Source organism: Loxodonta africana, chromosome 7 (genome assembly GCF_030014295.1).
Source record: "Loxodonta africana isolate mLoxAfr1 chromosome 7, mLoxAfr1.hap2, whole genome shotgun sequence".
Taxonomy (NCBI): Eukaryota; Metazoa; Chordata; class Mammalia; order Proboscidea; family Elephantidae; genus Loxodonta; species Loxodonta africana.
In genome coordinates this window covers 28,440,655-28,460,458 of record NC_087348.1, presented here as the reverse complement: position 1 = coordinate 28,460,458, position 19,804 = coordinate 28,440,655, and the positions used below count along the sequence as shown (strand labels likewise).

At 36.1% G+C, this 19,804-nt stretch overlaps 1 protein-coding gene and 1 pseudogene across 1 annotated transcript; both read left to right on the top strand.

Annotated features, from left to right (window-relative positions):
- The first annotated feature begins 446 nt into the window (after nucleotides 1–446).
- Nucleotides 447–1,488, top strand: LOC100670396 (olfactory receptor 4C11-like; annotated as a pseudogene).
- Nucleotides 1,489–15,396: 13,908 nt separating this feature from the next.
- Nucleotides 15,397–16,407, top strand: LOC100665564 (olfactory receptor 4C11-like). The gene has a single exon (XM_003422708.3). It carries the CDS (start codon nucleotides 15,478–15,480, stop codon nucleotides 16,405–16,407), a length of 930 nt encoding a protein of 309 aa, XP_003422756.2. The 5' UTR covers nucleotides 15,397–15,477.
- Nucleotides 16,408–19,804: the final 3,397 nt, after the last annotated feature.

Genomic DNA, 19,804 nt, shown 5'->3' with positions numbered 1-19,804 from the left:
TTCTTTATTTTAAGGTTGATCTGTGAAATCTATTATGTAAAAATATTCTGTATTTCTGTAGCACACCATCTCTCATATTGACAGGCCCCTGCTGAAAAATGCTCAACTCAGGGAATTATTCACTTATACCAAATCTCCAACATTAATATTTATTATGTCTGAAGAATCATTTCCTTTTTTATTATATTCTATTACACCATCATGTGCAATCAGAGAAATAGATTAACTGCTATGAATTGTGTTTATATTTATGGAAAAATCAATATAGAGAATGACATAATAAGTGATTATCCATTCATAAGTGGGGATTTCCTCATCAAGCTTAGGCATTTAAACTCCAAATGCAGTATTCATTTTATAAAATTATTGCTTTTTCCTTGCAGATTAACTACGTCTAATCTCTCTTTTTTTTTTTAATCTCTACTTTCTCTACATCTACTGAAAAAATGGAGCCAAATAAGAGTGTAACTGAGTTCATACTGTTAGGATTGACACAAGATCCTCTGAGGCAGAAAACGGTGTTCATAATTTTCTTCATTTTCTACACGGGAACTGTGGTGGAAAATTTGCTCATTATCTTGACCGTCAAGTTCAGCCAGTCTCTTGGGAGTCCCATGTACTTCTTCCTATTTTATCTGTCCTTTGCTGATACCTGCTTTTCAACTTCCACAGCCCCAAGACTAATAGTGGATGCTCTCTCTGCAAGGAAAGTCATGTCCTACAATGAGTGTATGATGCAAGTCTTTGCAGTGCATTTATTTGGCTGCATGGAGGTCTTTGTCCTTATCCTCATGGCTCTTGATTGCTATGTGGCCATCTGTAAGCTCTTGCCATTACCTGACCATCATGAGAAGACAGGTTTGCGTAATCTTGATTATTCTTGCCTGGATAGGGTCTTTTATACATTCTACAGCTCAGGTTATCCTGGCCTTACAACTGCCCTTCTGTGGAAACAATTTGATTGATCATTATTGCTGTGATTTGCAGCCCTTGTTAAAACTTGCTTGCATTGACACTTATGTCAACAACCTACTGATAGTCTTCAATAGTGGGGCCATTTGCTCCATTGGTTTCTTCATTCTGATGATTTCATACCTTGTCATCTTGTATTCCCTGAGAAATCATGGTGCAGAAGGAAGGAAAAAAGCCCTTTCCACTTGTACCTCCCATATCATAGCAGTTCTCTTATCTTTTGTTCCGTGTATATTCATATATATACGTCCACCAACCACTTTCCCCATGGACAAGATGGTGACAATATTTTTTACCATTGGGACACCCTTTCTCAACCCACTCATCTACACCCTTAGGAACACAAAAGTGAAAAATGCCATGAAAATGTTAAGGGGTATAAAAACTACCTCAGAAAGCAAATGATGAATTGGGGTTTAGATTATATTTTCAGTAATGATTTGACCGATTTTGTGCAGATATCAAATATGATCCAAACCCAAAAAGCCAAACCCACTGCCGTTGAGCATTCTGACATTGTAGAGACCCCATAGAGTTCCCAAGGTTGTAAATTTCTACAGAAGCTGACACCCACATCTTTCTCCTGTGGAGCCACTGGTGGTTTCTAACCTCCAACCTTTCAGTTAGCAGCTGATAGTTTTGACCACTGGGCAACCAGGACTCCTTAGTTTGTGATTATTGTGGAAATAATACACAATCATACATATGGTTGTAGTATTCTATTTTTTTTTTTTTTTTTTGGTAGTTTACAAACAAGATGAATGCCTAGCATTATCTTTTGTGTTGTAGCTGGATACAGTGTCAGAATAAGTCACATAATTTTGAACCAAGGTGGCATCAACCTAACTCAACCATTCCTGAGACCTCAACTCTCACATTGCTGACCATGAACTATATATCACAATTCTGAATTCAGTACTTTTTATTTTGATACATAGATATTTATACAATCACAGTCATTCAAACATGTGAGTATCCATAAATAAAGTGCAACTATTTCTGTATGATCTTTTGTTCTTTTTATAATATATTTCCAGTTAGGTGTCTAGCTTCCATTGAACACCCTCCAGTGAAGGGAACTCAGTACTGAAATGTTGAGAAAGTCCATTCCATTTTAGCACTAGTTTGTCTTTGAAAAGTTCCATCCGTTTAATCAAAGCTTTCCTTTTTTTTAATGTGCTGACATTCTAAATTATTTTTTTCTCATTGTTTTCTTGACAGCCACAGGATTTTTTAGGGGATATTTTTAATTTAGTATTACAATGGGCCTTGAGATATTCAGCTGGTGTGCAGAAGCTCAGCTACAGAACACTGAAACTCTGAAAGTTAGGAAAGTAAATAACGCCTATTGTTAGAATTAAATGATAACAAATCAGAGATAGTACATATTTTCTGAGACTGAAAGGCAGAAAAGTAGAAAGTTATTTAAAGCCCATTAATGGTATATTATTTTATTTAAAGATTGACTGTAGCAGTAAAATTACCATTGGAATTCAGAAAATGCCCAGGAAATTTGTCTCCAGTTAGTGAGGATAAGAAGAATCCATGATTATAGCAGGAAGCTGCTTTTTGAGGTGCTGTATTTTTTTTTAATAGAAGGGCTGTATAGATTTCCAAGTTAGAATCGTCATCAGAATTTTGATGGCCACAGTGGGCAGAGCAGATTAACAGCACCACCTTGGCCATGTATGCCATGGGTTATGTCATGAACTTTGGTATTCATCCATTTCAGTGTACTAAAATGTAACACATCTCTACCATTACTGGAGTCCATTTCATTTTAACGTTGCTTTTAATCCTTTAGTCACACAAAACTTGACCAATACCAGCAATGTCCTCCTGTCAGAGATTATTTTAAAAATAAACTTAGTAAAATATCTTCAGTTTCCTGTGTTCTCATTTTGTTTTGTTTTCCCAGACATTAAGAAGTCTAGTGTCACACTAGTGTACCAAAGTTGACATTTAATGTACGAGGAGGACCATATATTTAACAGGCAATGGAAATGTCATTGAAACTGCTGAATTTTGTGTGATCCCTGTGATCCTAGCCATGGTTAACCCCCTCCCTCAACACTCTTTGGTGTTGTGGAAAACTGTCAAGCAAACATCCTTCACTATATGACTTAAATATAACTCAAGGATGCCCCTTGTTTACCTATGACAAGGCTAGACACAGGCCCTCCATACTCCTATTTTTTGCTTCATAAATGATTAGCTGAACAGCTTGTCCCACTGATCATTTAGGGCAAAACGCTTAATAACCAAACACTGGTTAAGCATCTATCCTTTCCCCAGGTCCCTGAAATTTGACCTATACTCAATCTGAGCTAGAATACAGTGCATTGTTAAGAGCCCATCCTAAAAACAGGCTATCCTTAGTATAAAATTCTTTGACTTACTGTCTGATTCTGACACCCTTTCATCCCATTTCTGCACCGTAGTTTTTCTAGCCTTGTTTATTCTCTCCTCTATAAAATAAAAACCTATTTGTTGATCTTATGGTCTGGCTGCGTATTATAAAACTTAACATAGGCATATTGTTGTGGATTGAATTGGGTTCCTCCAAAATGTGTATCGACATGATTCCCAGTATTGTGTGGTGGTCTACCATTTTGTGATCTGATGTAATGATCCATGTGTTGAACATTTTAACCTCTATGATATTAATGAGGCAGAATTAGAATCATTTATATTAATGAGGTAGGATTCCATTTACAGGATTAGGTTATAGCTAGAGTCAACCTCTTTTGAGATGTAAAAGAGAGAAACTAGAAGACAGGAGAGGGAAATTTTGCCACCAAGAAAGAAGCACTAGGGCCAGAGTGTATTCTTTGAACCTGGAGTTCCTGCACTGAGAAGCTCTTAGACTGGGGAAGACTGATGACCAGGACCTTTCCCCTGAGCCAACAGAGAGAGAAAGCATTCCCCTGCAGGTGGTGTCCTGAATTCAGACTTCTAGCTTTCTAAACTCTGCATTTCTTTTGTCAGAGCCATTCAGTTTTGGAATTTCTGTTATAGAAGCACTAGATGACTAAGACACTTATCATGTTGATGTTGGGTACCGTTGAGTTGTTTTCAACTCATAACAACCCCATGGGACAGAGTAGAACTGCTACATAGGGTTTTCTTGGCTGTAATCTTTACAGAAGCAGATCATCAGGTCTTTCTACCATGGATCTACTGTTCATGTTTGAACCACCAAAGTTTTTGTTAACAACCAAGCTGTTTAATCATCTGCACCACCAGGGCTCCTTACTCTTATCATACCCATTGCCATCAAGTCAATTCCAACTCACAGCGACACTATAGAACAGTGTTGAACTGCCCTGTAAGGCTTTCAAAGCTATAATCTTTACAGAAGCAGATGGCCACATCTTTATTCCGTGGAGTGGATGGTTGGCTCGAATCACCAACCTTTTGCTTAGTAGCCAAGGGCTTAACCACTGCACCACAACCTTAACCAGGGCTCCTTATGCTTATCATATGTCCCAACAATTCCATTCCTGACTACTTACCCAAGAAAAATAATATGTTCACAGACACACTTGTACTATAATGTTCGCAGCAGCTTTGTGTATAATACCTAAGTGTCCATCATAGAAAAATGGATAAACTGTGGTATGTTAATACAAATTAAAATACTCAGCAATAAAAAAAAAAAAATGAACTATAGATACTTAACAAAAGCATTGACGATTCCCAAAATATTTTGCTGAATGAAAGAAGCCATACGTAAAAGAGTAAATACTACATGTTCTCATTTACATTAGGTTCTAGAACAAGCAAAACTAATCTACAGTGGGAAAAGAATCCGAACAGAAATTGTCTGTGAAATTCAAGGGGGCCAGGATTATCTAGAAAGCAGCACAAGCAAAATGTCTAAGTTAATGAAAATTTCTGTACCTTGACAAGCATTTGAGTTCACCATTACATTCATTTGTAATTTGGTTATATGGTATAAATTTTTCATAGATTTCTTAATAAGTAGCAGGAAAAATAAATTTTTCAACGTACTACTATATCAGTGAAATATATTCCACAGACGAATATTAAAAATGGTTCTCGTCATTCCTCACCATTCTTGGACTTGAAAACTCTGATGTTTTATACTGAATAACGAAGATAAAAAAAAAAAAAAAAACCAAGATATACCCTGCTATTTCTTCCAGACTGAAGTTTGGGAGCCAGAGGTTGCTAAGGGAGTATGCAAAGCTGGCTTCTTGTGAAAACAATTAGAAAAGGAATCAAGTTCCCAGATAAGGGCAGGACTTGCCTCTGGCCTTTATGGCCTGTGTAACCAAGCTGACTTATTGTCTAGATCTCACGTGGAGGAAAAAACAAAAAAAACAAAACACAGTTGTCATCAAGTCTATTTCAACTCATAGTGACCCCTTAGTTACAGAATAGAACTGCCCCATAGGGTTTCCAAAGGAGCTGCCGGTGAATTTGAACTGCTAACCTCTTAGTTAGCAGTCAAGCTCCTGTGTAGAAATAAACCAGGTAATGAAATTAAAAGGAATATAAAAAATTGATTTAAAAAGAAAGTTCTACCAAACAGAGCAAGAAAGACAGTTAATGTGGTTTCAAGATTTAGAGCCTCAATAAACCATGTGAAATTACTGAAAATGAGCCAAGAATAGGGAGAGTACTGTTAACGATGCTGAGATAGTTTGGGCATTTGTACTGTTCTCTTTGTAGGGAGTGTCCTTTCCAATTTTTTATCATGTCCTAAAGTGTGGCTAATCCTTCAAGATTCAATCCTGATATTATTTTCTCTGAGAGTTATTTCATTTTAAGTTTGTGCACTCAGCACCTGAAATGAAATCATATCCAGTGGGAACATATACCCCACTGGACTGTGAATTACACATGGCCAAACCAAAAAAAAAAAAAAAAAAAAAGTTGCCATCCAGTCAATTCCAACTCATGGTGAGCCTGTGTGTATCAGAGTAGAATTGTGCTCCATATGTTTTTAGATGGCTGATTTTTAAAAAATAGAGCACCAGGTCTTTCTTCTGAGGCAAATCTGGGTGAACCTCAACTTCTATCTTTTTGGTTACCAGCCAGGTGTGTTAACTGTCTACAAAAGACCAGCGATTGTTAAATAACTGGATTTCATTCTGGCATAAGGAGCACAAGTTTTATCACATAGTATTCAATGGATAAATTTATGAAAATGACAAGAAAGTCACTTGAAAATATTTTGAGAAATTCTAAAACTTTAAGAATTCATTATTTGTCTAAGAAATTTTATATATATATATATATGTCATTACATATAAAACGAAGAGGTATAAAAATCATGGAATTTGGTTTTACAAAAATCTGAGTTCAAATCTTTCCATTGTTATACCCTAGTTATTTGAACAAGGAAAAACACTTATCACTAAGCTTTACACTGTTGACATATTAACTTCAAATAATGATAATTTTTAAAGGTATAGTAGTAAACTAGATAATATGCCCAATTGTATTTGGTGCTCAATAAATATCTGTTCTCATACCTTTTACTTTGTTTGAAAAAAAGATAAATTATTTTTCTTCATCTTAGACTATCTGTTGGTCATTAATGTATATAACCAGGGCCTAGAAAAAATATTACATAAAATTGATATTCACAGATTATTTGATAAACTTATGTGTGTATATATAGATAGATAAATAGATAGATGGATAAACACAACATACATACATATACATTGCTTAAAGTACAGGTGAACATAGTACACTGTAAATGTTTATTAAATGAAGAGAAGAATCTAATATAATTGAAGATGGGAGAGTTGGGCCATTTCTGAGAGAGACTTCAAAGCCATTCTGGGCACCTTGAACTGTATGGTTGAGAATAAATTTTAATTTTAGTAATTCAGTGAATGAGTTACTTAATGGTACTTCCTTTGTTTCAAAAGTCTCTTCATATAATGAACAAATGATAGTGATACTGATATAAAATAATATTGTATAGTGATAACATAAAATAATAATTATTACTTGTATTAACTATAAAATGTTTCAGTGCAAAGTGGTATATATATATAAAAACATGTATTAAGCCCTCAATTCTTGTGGAATATTTTCAAAAATTTCTTCAGCAACTTACTCAAGCTCATAGTCTAGTAAGGAAGTTAAAACACATACAAACACAAGGTAAATTCAAGAATCATAGACCCATAGGCAGTCAAAATAAGAAAAAGCATAAGAAAACATTTAATATGTGAATGAAATGATGCATAGAACTTTTTTTTAAATCAGCAAATATTTATTGAATACATGAAGACATTGTATTGCTGGAAATTGAGATTTGGTTTCTTTAGAAATGAAGTGTTATATCTAAAGTCATACCATTCATTGGTTCATATTTTTATACTTTGACGTGATATTGTGAAGAAGTTAATCAGATTATTTAAGAGCAGGTATTATTTTTTTTATTATTATTATAATAGTCTTTACTGAGTATCTGATACATACATCCCAGTTCTCTTTTAGAGACTGACACAATTATTCATTGCTTTTGAATTCTTCTAGAGATAGATTTAAAGTGTACAGATTTTTCTTCACTTTTTATATTAAAATCCACCTTGAAAAAAGAGAATCACGACTTGGAAAAAGTTTTTGGCTATGGCATTTACAAGAAAGGTTTAATCTCTAAAGTCTATAAAATGCTTCAACACCTCAACACCAAAAATCAAATAATTCAATTTTAAAAAAGGGCAAATGATGAATAGACACTTCACCAAAGATGACATTCAGGCAGCTAACAGACACATGAGGAAATGCTCTCAGCAATTAGCCATTAGAGAAATGCAAATCAAAACTACAATGAGATACCACGTCACACCAACATTACTGGCACTAATCAGAAAAAAAAAAAATAACAAACGTTGGAGAGGTTGAGAGCTGTTGGGAATGTAAAATGGTATAACCACTACAGAGACCAATAATGTGCCTGCTTAAAAAGCTAGAAATAGAAATGATGTATGATTCAGCAATTCTCTCCTAAGAATACAACTTAGAGAAATGACAACCATCACATGAATAATCAATGCACGTCCACTGAGGCCAAAGATGAAGAAACTGAAAATTTTTACCAACTTCTGCAGTCTGAAATTATTAAACATACAATCAAAATGTATTGATAATTACTGACGAATGGAGTGCAACTACATAAACAGTGACTATACATGTGGACCTCACTAGATGGAAAACACAGGAACCAAATTGACTATAGCTGTGAAAAGGATGATGGAAAAGCTCAGTACCATCAGTCAGAACAAGGCCAGGGGCTGACTATGAAATAGACCATCAATTTCTAATATGCAAGTTCAAGTTGAAGCTGAAGAAACTTAAAATAAGTCAAGGGAAACAAAAATATGACCTTGAGCATACCCCAAATGAATTTGGAGACCATCTCAAGAATAGATTTGACAAATTGAATGCTAATCACTAAACACCACACACTTGTGGTATGATATCAAGAGCATCATACACGAAGAAAGCAAAAGATCATTGAAAAGCCATGAAAGAAAGAAAAACCAAAATGGATGTCAGAAGAGACTCTGAAACTTGCTCTTAAGTGTTTAGTAGATAAAGGGAATGGAAGAAAAGATGAATCAAAAGAGACAAATAGAATATTTCAAAGTGCAGCTGGAGAAGACAAAGAAAAGTAGTGTAATGAAATGTGAAAAGACCTGTAGTTAGAAAAACAAAAGGGATGAAGACGTTCAGCATTTCTCAATCTGAAAGAACTGAAAAAAAAAAAATTCAAGCCTCATGTTGCAATTTTAAAGGATTCTGGTGGCAAAATACTGAACGACTTAGGAAACATCAAAAGAAGATGGAAAGAATACATAGTCACTATACCAAAAAAATTGGTCCAAGTTCAAACATTTCAGAAAGTACTATATGATCAAGAAGCAATGATATTGAAGGAAGAATCACAAGCTGCACTGAAGGCATTGGCAAAAAGCAATGCTCCAGGAATTGATGGATTATCAATTGAGATGTTTCAACAAACGGATGCAGTCCTGGAGGTGCTCACCCATCTATGCCAAGTATTTGGGAGTTGGCTTCCTGGCCAACTGACTGGAAGACATCCATATTTGTGCCCATTCCAAAGAAAGGTGATCCAACAGAATGCAGACGTTATTGTTAATATCACAGGCAGCAAAATTTCGCTAAAGATAATTCAAAAGCTGTTATAGCAGTACAATGACAGGGAACTGCCAGGAAATTGAAACTGATTCAGAAGAGGACGTGGAAAAGATGTCATTGCTGATGTCAGATGGATCTTGACTGAAAGCAGAGAATGCCAGAAAGATGTTTACCTGTGTTTTATTGACTATGTAAGGACATTTGACTATGGGTCATAACAAGTTATGGATAACATTATGAAGAATAGGGATTCCAGAACACTTAATTGTGCTCATGAGGAATCTGTACATAGACCAAGAGACAGTCTCTCAAACAGAACAAGGGGATATTGCATAGTTTAAAATAATAAAATGGTTTAAAATAATATTCTATATGCAAATGATACAACCTTGGTGCTGAAAGTGAGGAGGAGTTGAAACACTTACAATGAAGGTCAAAGGCTATAGCCTTCAGTATAGAATACACCTGAACATAAAGAAAACCAAATCCTAATAAAGTAATAAAGTCACTTCTGAGGTTTACCGTTCATCCAAACACTAGACACGCCCATAAAACAAGATGAGACTAAATGCGCATACCAGCCCAGGGGCAAGCACGAGAAGGCGGGAGGGGACAGGAAAGCTGGCAATGGGGAACCCAAGGTCGAGAAGGGGAGAGTATTGACATGCTGTGGGGTTGACAAAAAATGCCACAAAACAGTATGTGTATTAATTATTTAATGAAAAACTAATTTGCTTTGCAAACCTTCATCAAAAGTACAGTTAAAAAAAAAAATTCTTCACCACCTGTGAACCAGTGAAACCTGGGATATAAGTTATTTGCTTCCAAAGTACAATGATGGGAAAGGTCCAAGATAGAAATTCTCACTCCCAAAGTGAAAAATTTGACAGAAAGAAATCATAGGTACCAAGCAAGTCCAATAACCCAGGAGGACAAATTTCATTTGCTCTCAAGGCTTGAAAATACCCCCTCTGTTTTCCAAGTACATCTGACAATGGCCCTGATCTCCAGACACTGGGCATTGGACATGTGCTCCAGATTTTGGTGGAAGCCCCTCAACCCTGGGTCTTGGCTCCATGTTGATGCACAGATGTGGCATCCTCACCCCCTCGATGCTTATTTGCCCTCTGTTTATCTTCTTCGGAGAAGTGTCCTTTTATATCATTAGCTCCACCACCATTTTTAAATTAACATATATTTTAAAATCATTTTAGATTTACAAAAAAAAGATTTCAAAAATTGTACAATTTCCCGTTATTATCATCTCACACTAGCCTTAGTTATCTAATGCCGCTTTAACAGGTATACCACACATGGATGGCCTTAAATGAGCAGAAATTTATTTTCTCACAATTTAGGAGGGTAGGTGTTCAAATTCATGGTGCCAGCTCCAGAGAAGAAAAGTCCTTGTCTCTTCAGTTTCTGCTTCCTGGTTCCTTGCAGATCTCTCTGTATCTTCTCTATTTTACCCCATCTCTGCTCAGCTTTTTTATTTAATCTCTTTTATATCTCATAAGAAATTGACTCAAGATACACACTACACTAATCCTACCTCATTAATATAAGGAAGACAACCCATTCCCAATGGGATTATAATGACAGGAATAGAGGTTAGGATTTTCAATTTATATTTTTTGGGGGATATAATTCAATCCATGACAACTAGTATGGTAAATTTCTCACAACTAATGAACTGATGTTGACAGGTTAGTATTATTAATGAAAATCCATACTTTATTCAGATTACCTTAGCTCTTACCTAATGTTCTATTTCTTTCCAGAAACATATCTAGAATACAGTATTACATTTAATCACCACGTTTCCTTAGGTACCTGTAGATAGTGACAGTTTCTCAGTGTTTCCAGTTTTAATGACCTTGATGGACTTGAAAAAGGCTTGTCAGCATTTTGTATAATATCCCTCAATTGAGGTTTGTCTAATATTTTTCTCATGATTAGACTAGGGTTTGAATTCATTGGAGGAAGACCACAGAGGTAAAATATCATTTTCATCACATCAAGCTTACATACTGTCAACATGACTCGTCACTGGTGATGTTAATTTTGATCACCTGGCTAAGGTAGAGTTTGTCAGATTTCTCTAATGTAAGCTTACTCTTTTTTTCCCATTCCCCTATTGTACTCTTTGGAATGAAGTCACTTTTTGCTCCACACTTGACAGGTAGAAAATTATGCACTCTTTCCTTGAGGTTGGCATATCTGCATAAATCATTTGGAATTCTTACAAAGAAGAAATTAGGTTTTTTCTCCTCATTCAGTTATTCATTCAGTCATTTATATATACATCGGTATGGTCTAATAGATATTTTTTTTTATATTTTGAGGTATAGTCCAGCACTGTGGTATTTTGTTTCTCATCTTTTTCAACTTTTGTCCAGTGGGAACGCTTTCAGTTGACTCCTATGTTCCTATGTCATATCCTCACCGCTTTTCTCTTGTGTGTTTACGTATTTGTGTGTGCATGTGTATACATGCATGCTTGAGCACTTCCTCACTCTCTGGCACTGTAAGATGCTCCAATTTCTCTTGTGCATTCCTTGCCCAACCCTATTATCTGCAGACATTTCCCAAGAAATCTCGGTTCTTTTTGTTGGAGAAGGTTATTAAAATTCAAGATCTGGGTAATAGATGGCCATTTGATTTTCTACCCTAGTCAAAAAATATCATTTATGAACAAAACATGAACATTTCATTTCAAGAATAAGCCACAATTTTACCCTTATGACTATGCAAAGGCATTCGACTGTGTGGATCATAACAAACTATGGATAACACTGCAAAGAATGGGAATTCCAGAACACTTAATTGTGCTCATGAGGAACCTTCACTTGGATCAAGAGGCAGTTGTTCGGACAGAACGAAGGGATAGTGATCGGTTTAAAGTCAGGAAAGGTGTGCGCCAGGGTTGTATTCTTTCACCATACCTATTTAATCTGTACGCTGAACAAATAATATGAGAAGCTGGACTATATGAAGAAGAATGGGGCATCAGGATTGGAGGAAGACTCATTAACAACCTGTGTTATGCAGCTGACACAACCTTGCTTGCTGAAAGTGAAAAGGACTTGAAGCACTTACTAATGAAGATCAAAGACCACAGCCTTCAGTATGGATTACACCTCAACATAAAACAAAAATCCTCACAAGTGGACCAATGAGCAACATCATGATAAACGGAGAAAAGATTGAAGTTGGCAAGGATCTCATTTTACTTGGATCCAAAATCAACAGCCATGGAAGCAGCAGTCAAGAAATCAAAAGATGCATTGCATTGGGTAAATCTGCCACAAAGGACCTCTTCAAAGTGCTGAAGAGCAAAGATGTCACCTTGATGAAGACTAAGGTGTGCCTGACCCAAGCCATGGTATTTTCAATCACATCATATGCATGTGAAAGCTGGACAATGAATAAGGAAGACCAAAGAAGAGTTGATGCCTTTGAATTGTGGTGTTGGCGAAGAATATTGAATATACCATGGACTGCCAAAAGAATGAACAAATTTGTTTTGGAGAACTGCGGCCAGAATGTTCTTTAGAGGCAAGGATGGTGAGATTGCATCTTAAATACTTTGGACATGTTGTCAGGAGGGATCAGTCCCTGGATAAGGACATCATGCATGGCAGAGTACAGGGTCAGCGGAAAAGAGGAAGACCCTCAAAGAGGTGGACTGACACAGTGGCTGCAACAATAAGCTCAAGCATAACAACAATTGTGAGGATGGCACAGGACCAGGCAGTGTTTTGTTCTGTTGTGCATAGGGTCGCTATGCGTCGGAACTGACTCGACAGCACCTAACAACAACAATCTAAGGAGACTAAATGAAGATACGCTCTTTATCACATCTGGCTCAAGTTTCTTAATTGGGAGGAAATGGACACTTTAGGGAATGATCTTTCCAAGACTGTTATTTTTTGCATCATTCATGCTAAATGCTCTTCCAGGGAAGGCAGAAGAAAAGCATTTACCAGTCAAACTCATGTGTGAGGGTAGGTTTCCAAGCGTGCAGGATGAAAATGTCTCCAACTTAGATTGCCTCCTAATAGACAGCTAAGAACCTAAATGTCTTTGTGAGACCAAAGAGAATTTTAGAAGCATTTTCTTTTCTCTAAAAAGTAAGTGACTCTCAAATTACCCTGAGAAGAAAAGAGAATGAACATTCTCACTTCCTCATAAAATTGGATAACATTTTTATTGAATAACAACATAGTTGTCTTTACTATTTGGAGAAAATCAATGTGTTCAGTGAGACCACAGTAAGTATCTAATACATAGAAAGTACTTGTGGAAGGATAGAAAGTTTAGGGACTTTTCTATGAGTGATTTACAATCTAAAGTGAGAAGGCAGAAATAAAATATGTGCATGGTAGTTAAGCACTACAAGGTAAATGCTTCTGGTAGACAGGGATGAGGGAGATAAGCAAATAAAAATAATATCTTTTGAGTGTTCCAGAAATGCTTCAGGGAGGTATTATTTTGCTGTGGTTAGAGTAGACTGCAGGCTTCTCACCTCCTCAATGGCAACCAGGTGTAGACTAGTGTGGGAAATTTTGAAATTTTATCTACAGAAAATTCTCCTTAGTTCTTTCACTCATTACATATACGTATTTATTAAACACATACTTCTTTTCCGTGCTGAAACACAGCAGTGAGAAGACAAAAATCTCTCTCCTTATGTTGCTTAGTTCTAATGTGTCATTTGTATGCTATGTCATTCTAATGTATAGCAATTATGTGACTTATGTGTGTAAGGCTGTGTGTAGATAGATAAAACAGATAGAGAAAGAGAGAAATAAGACTTAGTTGATAGATATTGCAAATAATTTTTTTCATTTCTATGATTAAGAGTTTGACAAACAGTACATTAGAAAACTTCCTAGAATGAAAGTGAGTCTGTAGTTGCATGGCAGAATGGTGATATACAATGTGGTTAAAGAGCACCGAGTTTCAGAACTGCCTCCACACTGACTCAGTGTTTACTCAAGTTCCTGGAATCCAGCCTTGTCCCAGAATATTGTGGTGTCTCCTGCCTATGTCAGAGGGCAGTTGGAGGGCTCAGTGACACGGAAACATAAACAAGTCAATCAGATCATCTCCTGAGGTAAGATTTTAAAAACTCTTTATTTTTCAATGCAACACATGATTATAACATATTTTCATTATTAACGAAGGCCACATCTCTAAAAGTAGATCTTCCTCCCTCTCTGATGCCTAGAATACAGTTAGCTTCCCTCTCCAGAGAAATGTTGTGATTGTCCTTGGTACTTTTCTAAACATAATTTATTTATCTAAGCCTATGTATGTGTGGTATAAATTATCCTGATTGTAATGAAAGTATTACATTCTAAGCATACATTTACCTTCTTTGATTTTTCACTCTACAATACATTCTAAGGACCATTACACATACAGCTGGTACTTTTTTTTTTAACAATGATTGCATAAAAGTGCCAACCCTGGATTATTAAGTTCTGAAGAACATATCATTTTTTTCTCATCTTTTGCTATCATGGAAAGCGACACAATGATTTTCTTTGTGTATGTAAGTAAGTGTATCTGCAAAGTAGTAGAATTAACTGGCTGATGAGAATGTGCACTTGTAATACCCGCCATATATGGAATCACCGTTTAAGAGATTGCACCCACTTTAACTCCTACCAAAGATGCATGAGCTTGATGGTTTTCCATACCTTTGCAAGCACTGTATGTTAACAAATGCTTATCTAAAAGGTCACATTACTATCCGATAGGTGAAAAGGATAGCTAATTGCAATTTTAATGGTAATGTATTTAACTGAGAATGAGGGTCTTTTCATTTTTTTAGTTCTTTTGTTAAGAACAGGGTCTCTTATTTTTTAAATTATTTAATTTTTTTGCCTATTGTCTATTTGCATATTCATTATTGTAAGGTGGATTTGTGAAATCTATTATGTAAAAGGATTCTGTATTTCTGTAACACACTATCCCTCCTATTGATAGGTCCCTGCTGAAAACTGAAGAAAGACATTCAACTCAGGAAACCATTCACTTATACCAAATCCCCAACATTTGTGTTTATTATGTCTTAAGAATCATTTCCTTTTATGTTATTTTCCTATTATGCTTTCATGTGCAATACAGAAATAGATTGCTATAAATTTTTTTTTATGTATATTTATGAAAAAATAAATATGTGGAAAAATAAGTGATTACCCATTATTAAGTGGAAGTTTCTTGATCGGGCTTAGGTAATCAAACTCCAAATGCAGTATTCATTTTCTAAAATGATTTCTTTCTTCCTTGCAGAATAACTATTTTTAACTTCTACTTTTTTTTTTCTCCACATCTACTGAAACAATGCAGCCAAACAAGAGTGTAACTGAGTTCATACTGTTAGGATTGACACAGGATCCTCTGAGGCAGAAAGTGGTGTTCATAATTTTCTTAATCTTCTACACTGGAACTGTGGTGGGGAATTTGCTCATTATTGTGACCATTAAGTTCAGCCGGTCTCTTGGGAGTCCCATGTACTTCTTCCTATTTTATTTGTCCATTGCTGATACCTGCTTTTCAACTTCCACACCCCTAAGACTAATTGTGGATGCTCTCTCTGCAAAGAAAATCATATCCCTTAATGAGTGCATGATGCAAGTCTTTGCACTGCATATATTTGGCTGCATGGAGATCTTTGTCCTCATCCTCATGGCTGTTGATCGCTATTTGGCCATCTCTAATCCCTTACATTACCCGACCATCATGAGACGAGAAGTCTGCATCATCTTGATTATCCTTGCCTGTATAGGGGCTTTTATACATTCTGTAACTCAAAATGTCCTGGTCTGGATACTACCCTTCAGTGGACCCAATTTGATTGATCATTATTGCTGTGATTTGCAGCTCTTGTTAAAACTTGCTTGCATGGACGCTTATGTCAACAACCTACCGGTAGTATTCAATAGTGGGGCCACTTGCACAATGAGTTTCTTCATTCTGATGATCTCATACATTGTCATTTTGTATTCTCTGAGAAACCACAGTTCAGAAGGGAGGAAAAAAGCCCTTTCCACCTGTACCTCCCATATTATTGTAGTTGTCCTATTCTTAGGTCCGTGTATATTCATATGCATACGTCCATCAACCACTTTCCCCAAGGACAAGATGGTGACAGTATTTTATACCATTGGTACGCCCGTTCTTAACCCACTTATCTATACACTAAGAAATGCAGAAGTGAAAAATGCCATGAAAAAGTTGTGGAGTATCAAAATTACCACACAAAGTGAATGATGAGTTGGGGACTTGATTATACAATAATAATCTGACTGAATGTGTACAGGTATCAAATATGACAGTGTGTGATTATTGTGGGAATAATATAAAATCATATATAAGATTGTGGGTTGCTATTTTTTTTTTTCCAGTTTACAAGCAAGATGAATGCCTAGCATCATCTTTTGTGTTGGAACTAGATACAGTGTCACAATAAGTCAGATAATACAGACCAAAATGACATCAGCCTGACTCAATCTTTTCCTGAGAGCTCAACTCTGACATTGCTGACCTTGAACTATACATCACAATTCTGAATTCTGAAATTTGTTTGGATAAACAGATATTTATGAAATCACAGCCATCAAACTTGTGAGCATCCATAAATAAAGTACAACTGATTCTCCATGATCTTTCATTCTCTCTATAATTCATTTCCAATTAGGTGTCCAGCTTCCTTTAAACATCTCCAAGGGAAGGGAACTTAGTGTGGTCAGATATTGAGAAAGTCCATTCCATTTTATCACTAGTTTGTCTTTGAGAAAGTCCATCTTTTTTAATCAATGCCTTCCTTTTTTATGTACTGATTTCGTAAGTTTTTTTTGTCTTTTTGTGTGCGTGTGTGTATGTGTGTTATTAAGATGATGGCATAATTTTTTACAGGATTTTTTAATTTAGTATTACAATGGATCTTGTGGTATTCAGCTATTTATTCAGTGTGGCTGGTGTGCAGAAGCTCAGCTACAGAACACTGAAACTCTGAAAGTTAGGAAAGTGAAATAATGCATATTGTCAAGATCAATTAAAAATAAACTGGAGATAGTACATATTTTCTGAGATCGAAAAGCAGAAAAGTACAAACTTACTTATAGTCAATTAAAAAAAATAGTCAATTAGTAGTATATTATTTTATTTAAAGATGGATTATATTGGTAAATTAACCATTGGCTGTCAGAAAATGCCCAGGAAACTCGTCTCCAGTTAGTGAGGGTAAGAAGAGTCCATGATTGCAGCAGGAACCTGCTATTCAAGCTGCTGTAATAGAAGGGCTGTGTAGATTTCCAAGTTAGAATTGCCAGCAGAATTTTGGTGGCCACAGTGGGCAGAGCAGATTAACAGTACCACCTTGGCCATGTATGCCGTGGGTTATGTCATGAACTTTGATATTCATCCATTTCAGTGTACTAAAATGTAACACATCTCTACCATTACCAGAGTCCATTTCATTTTAATGTTGCTTTTAACTCTTTAGTCACACAAAACTTATCAATACCAAAAAATCCTCTTGTCAGAGATTATTTTAAAAATAAGTTCAGTAAAATATCACTAGTTTCCTAGTTCTCACTTCTTTTTGCTTTAAGGGACATTAAGAGATCTAGGTTCTACACTAGTGTCGCAAAGTTGACACTTAATGCATGAGGAAGCCCAAATATTTAACAGACAATGGAAATGTCATTGACAATATTAAATTTGAAGTGATTCCTGTGATTCTCGAAAACAGTCACGGTTACACCTCGTCCCCAACAGTTCTGTGTTCTGGAAAACTGCCAAACATCCTTCACCATAATACTTAGATACAACTCAAGGATGCCCCTTGTTTACTTATTACAAGGCTAGACACACTCCCTCCATACTCCCATTCTTTGCTTCATAAATGATTACTTGAACAGCTTGTCCCATTGACCAACTGGGACAAAATGCTTGCTAACCAAACTTTAGCTAAGCACCTTTCCTTTCCTCAGTTCCCTGAATTTTGTCCCACAATCAGCCTAAGCCAGCATACAGTCCCTTGTTAAGAGCCCATCCTAAAAATAAGTTCTTCTTAGCATAAAGTTTTTTGACTTACTATTCCATTGCAGCACACTTTTATCCCATTTCTCCACCCTGGTTTTTTCCAGCCTTGTTTATTCTCACCTCTATAAAATAAGAACCCTATTTGTTGATCTTATGGTCATGATGTTCACCCTGTTGCAGTACATTCTTGTTGTCTATTATAAATTTTAACACTGGATTATTGTTATGGATTGAATTGGGTCTCCCCAACACGTGTATCAACTTGGCTAGGCCATGATTCCCAGTATTATGTGGCTGTCCACCATTTTGTGATCAAAGGTGATTATCCTATGTGTTATAAATCCTAACCTCTATGATGTTAATGAGGTAGGATTAGAGGCAATTATGTAAATAAGGCAGGACTCATTCTACAGGATTAGGTTATATTTTGAGTCAATCTCTTTTGAGATATAAAAGAAGCCAGCAGAGAGGAGAGGGAATTTTGCACCAAGAAAGAAGCTCTGGGAGCAGAGTGTGTTCTTTGTACTTGTAGTCCCTGCACTAAGGAGTCCCTAGACAAAGGGAAGATTGATAACAAGGACCTTCTTCTAGAGCCTACAAAGAGGTGGTTCCCGACATTTGGACAGCTATCTTTCTAAACTGTGAAAGAATAAATTTATGTTTGTTAAAGACATCCAGTAGTGGCATCTGTTATAGAAGAACTGGATGACTAAGACACTTACCTTGTTGTTTTTGTGTACCACTGCGTTGTTTTCAACTTATAGCAACCCCGTGCGGCAGAGTAGAACTGCTGCATAGGGTTTCCCTGGCTGTAAGTTTTACTGAAGCAGATCATCAGATCATTCTCCCATGCAGTTGCTGTGTAGGTTAAACCACCAAACTTTTTGTTAGCAGTGGTGCAGTAGCTGAGAGCTATGGCTGCTAACCAAAAAGTCAGCAGTTCAAATCCACCAGGTGCTCCTTGGAAACTCTATAAGGCAGCTCTGCTATGTCCTACAGGGTGGATAGCATTCAGAATCAACTGCATGGCAATGGGTTTTTTTTTTTTTTTCTTTAAGATGCTTAACTGTTTGCACCACCAGAGTGCCTTATGCTTAGCATGCCAATTTCCATCAAGTCAATTCCAACTCATAGAGACCCCATAGAGTAGAACTGCCCTATAGGTTTTTCAAGGCTATAATCATTACAGAAGCAGATGGCCACATCTTTATTCCACAGAACAGCTGGTGAGTTCAAATCGCCAACCTTTTCATTAGCAACCAAGTGCCTAACCACTGCACCACAAGGGCTCTTTATTCAAGAAAAATCATATGTTCACAAAAAGACTTGTACTATAATGTTCACAGTAGCTCTGTGTATAATATCCACGTGTTCACCAGGTTTAGTATCACTGAAGTATACACACAAAAAATGTTGAAGCAGAAAATGTTTTGTTACATATTTATTTAGTGTAAGGAAAATTATGAATTAGTTTTATACTTTGGTGATGGATTTTATGTGATTGTGGTCATGCTGTAAATGTTTTCATCCAAACATTTGTTCAATTTTCTTTCAGACACTCAATTCTGTGTATAACATAAAACAAACTCAATATATGGAAAGTCAGAGGGATATTTCAGAA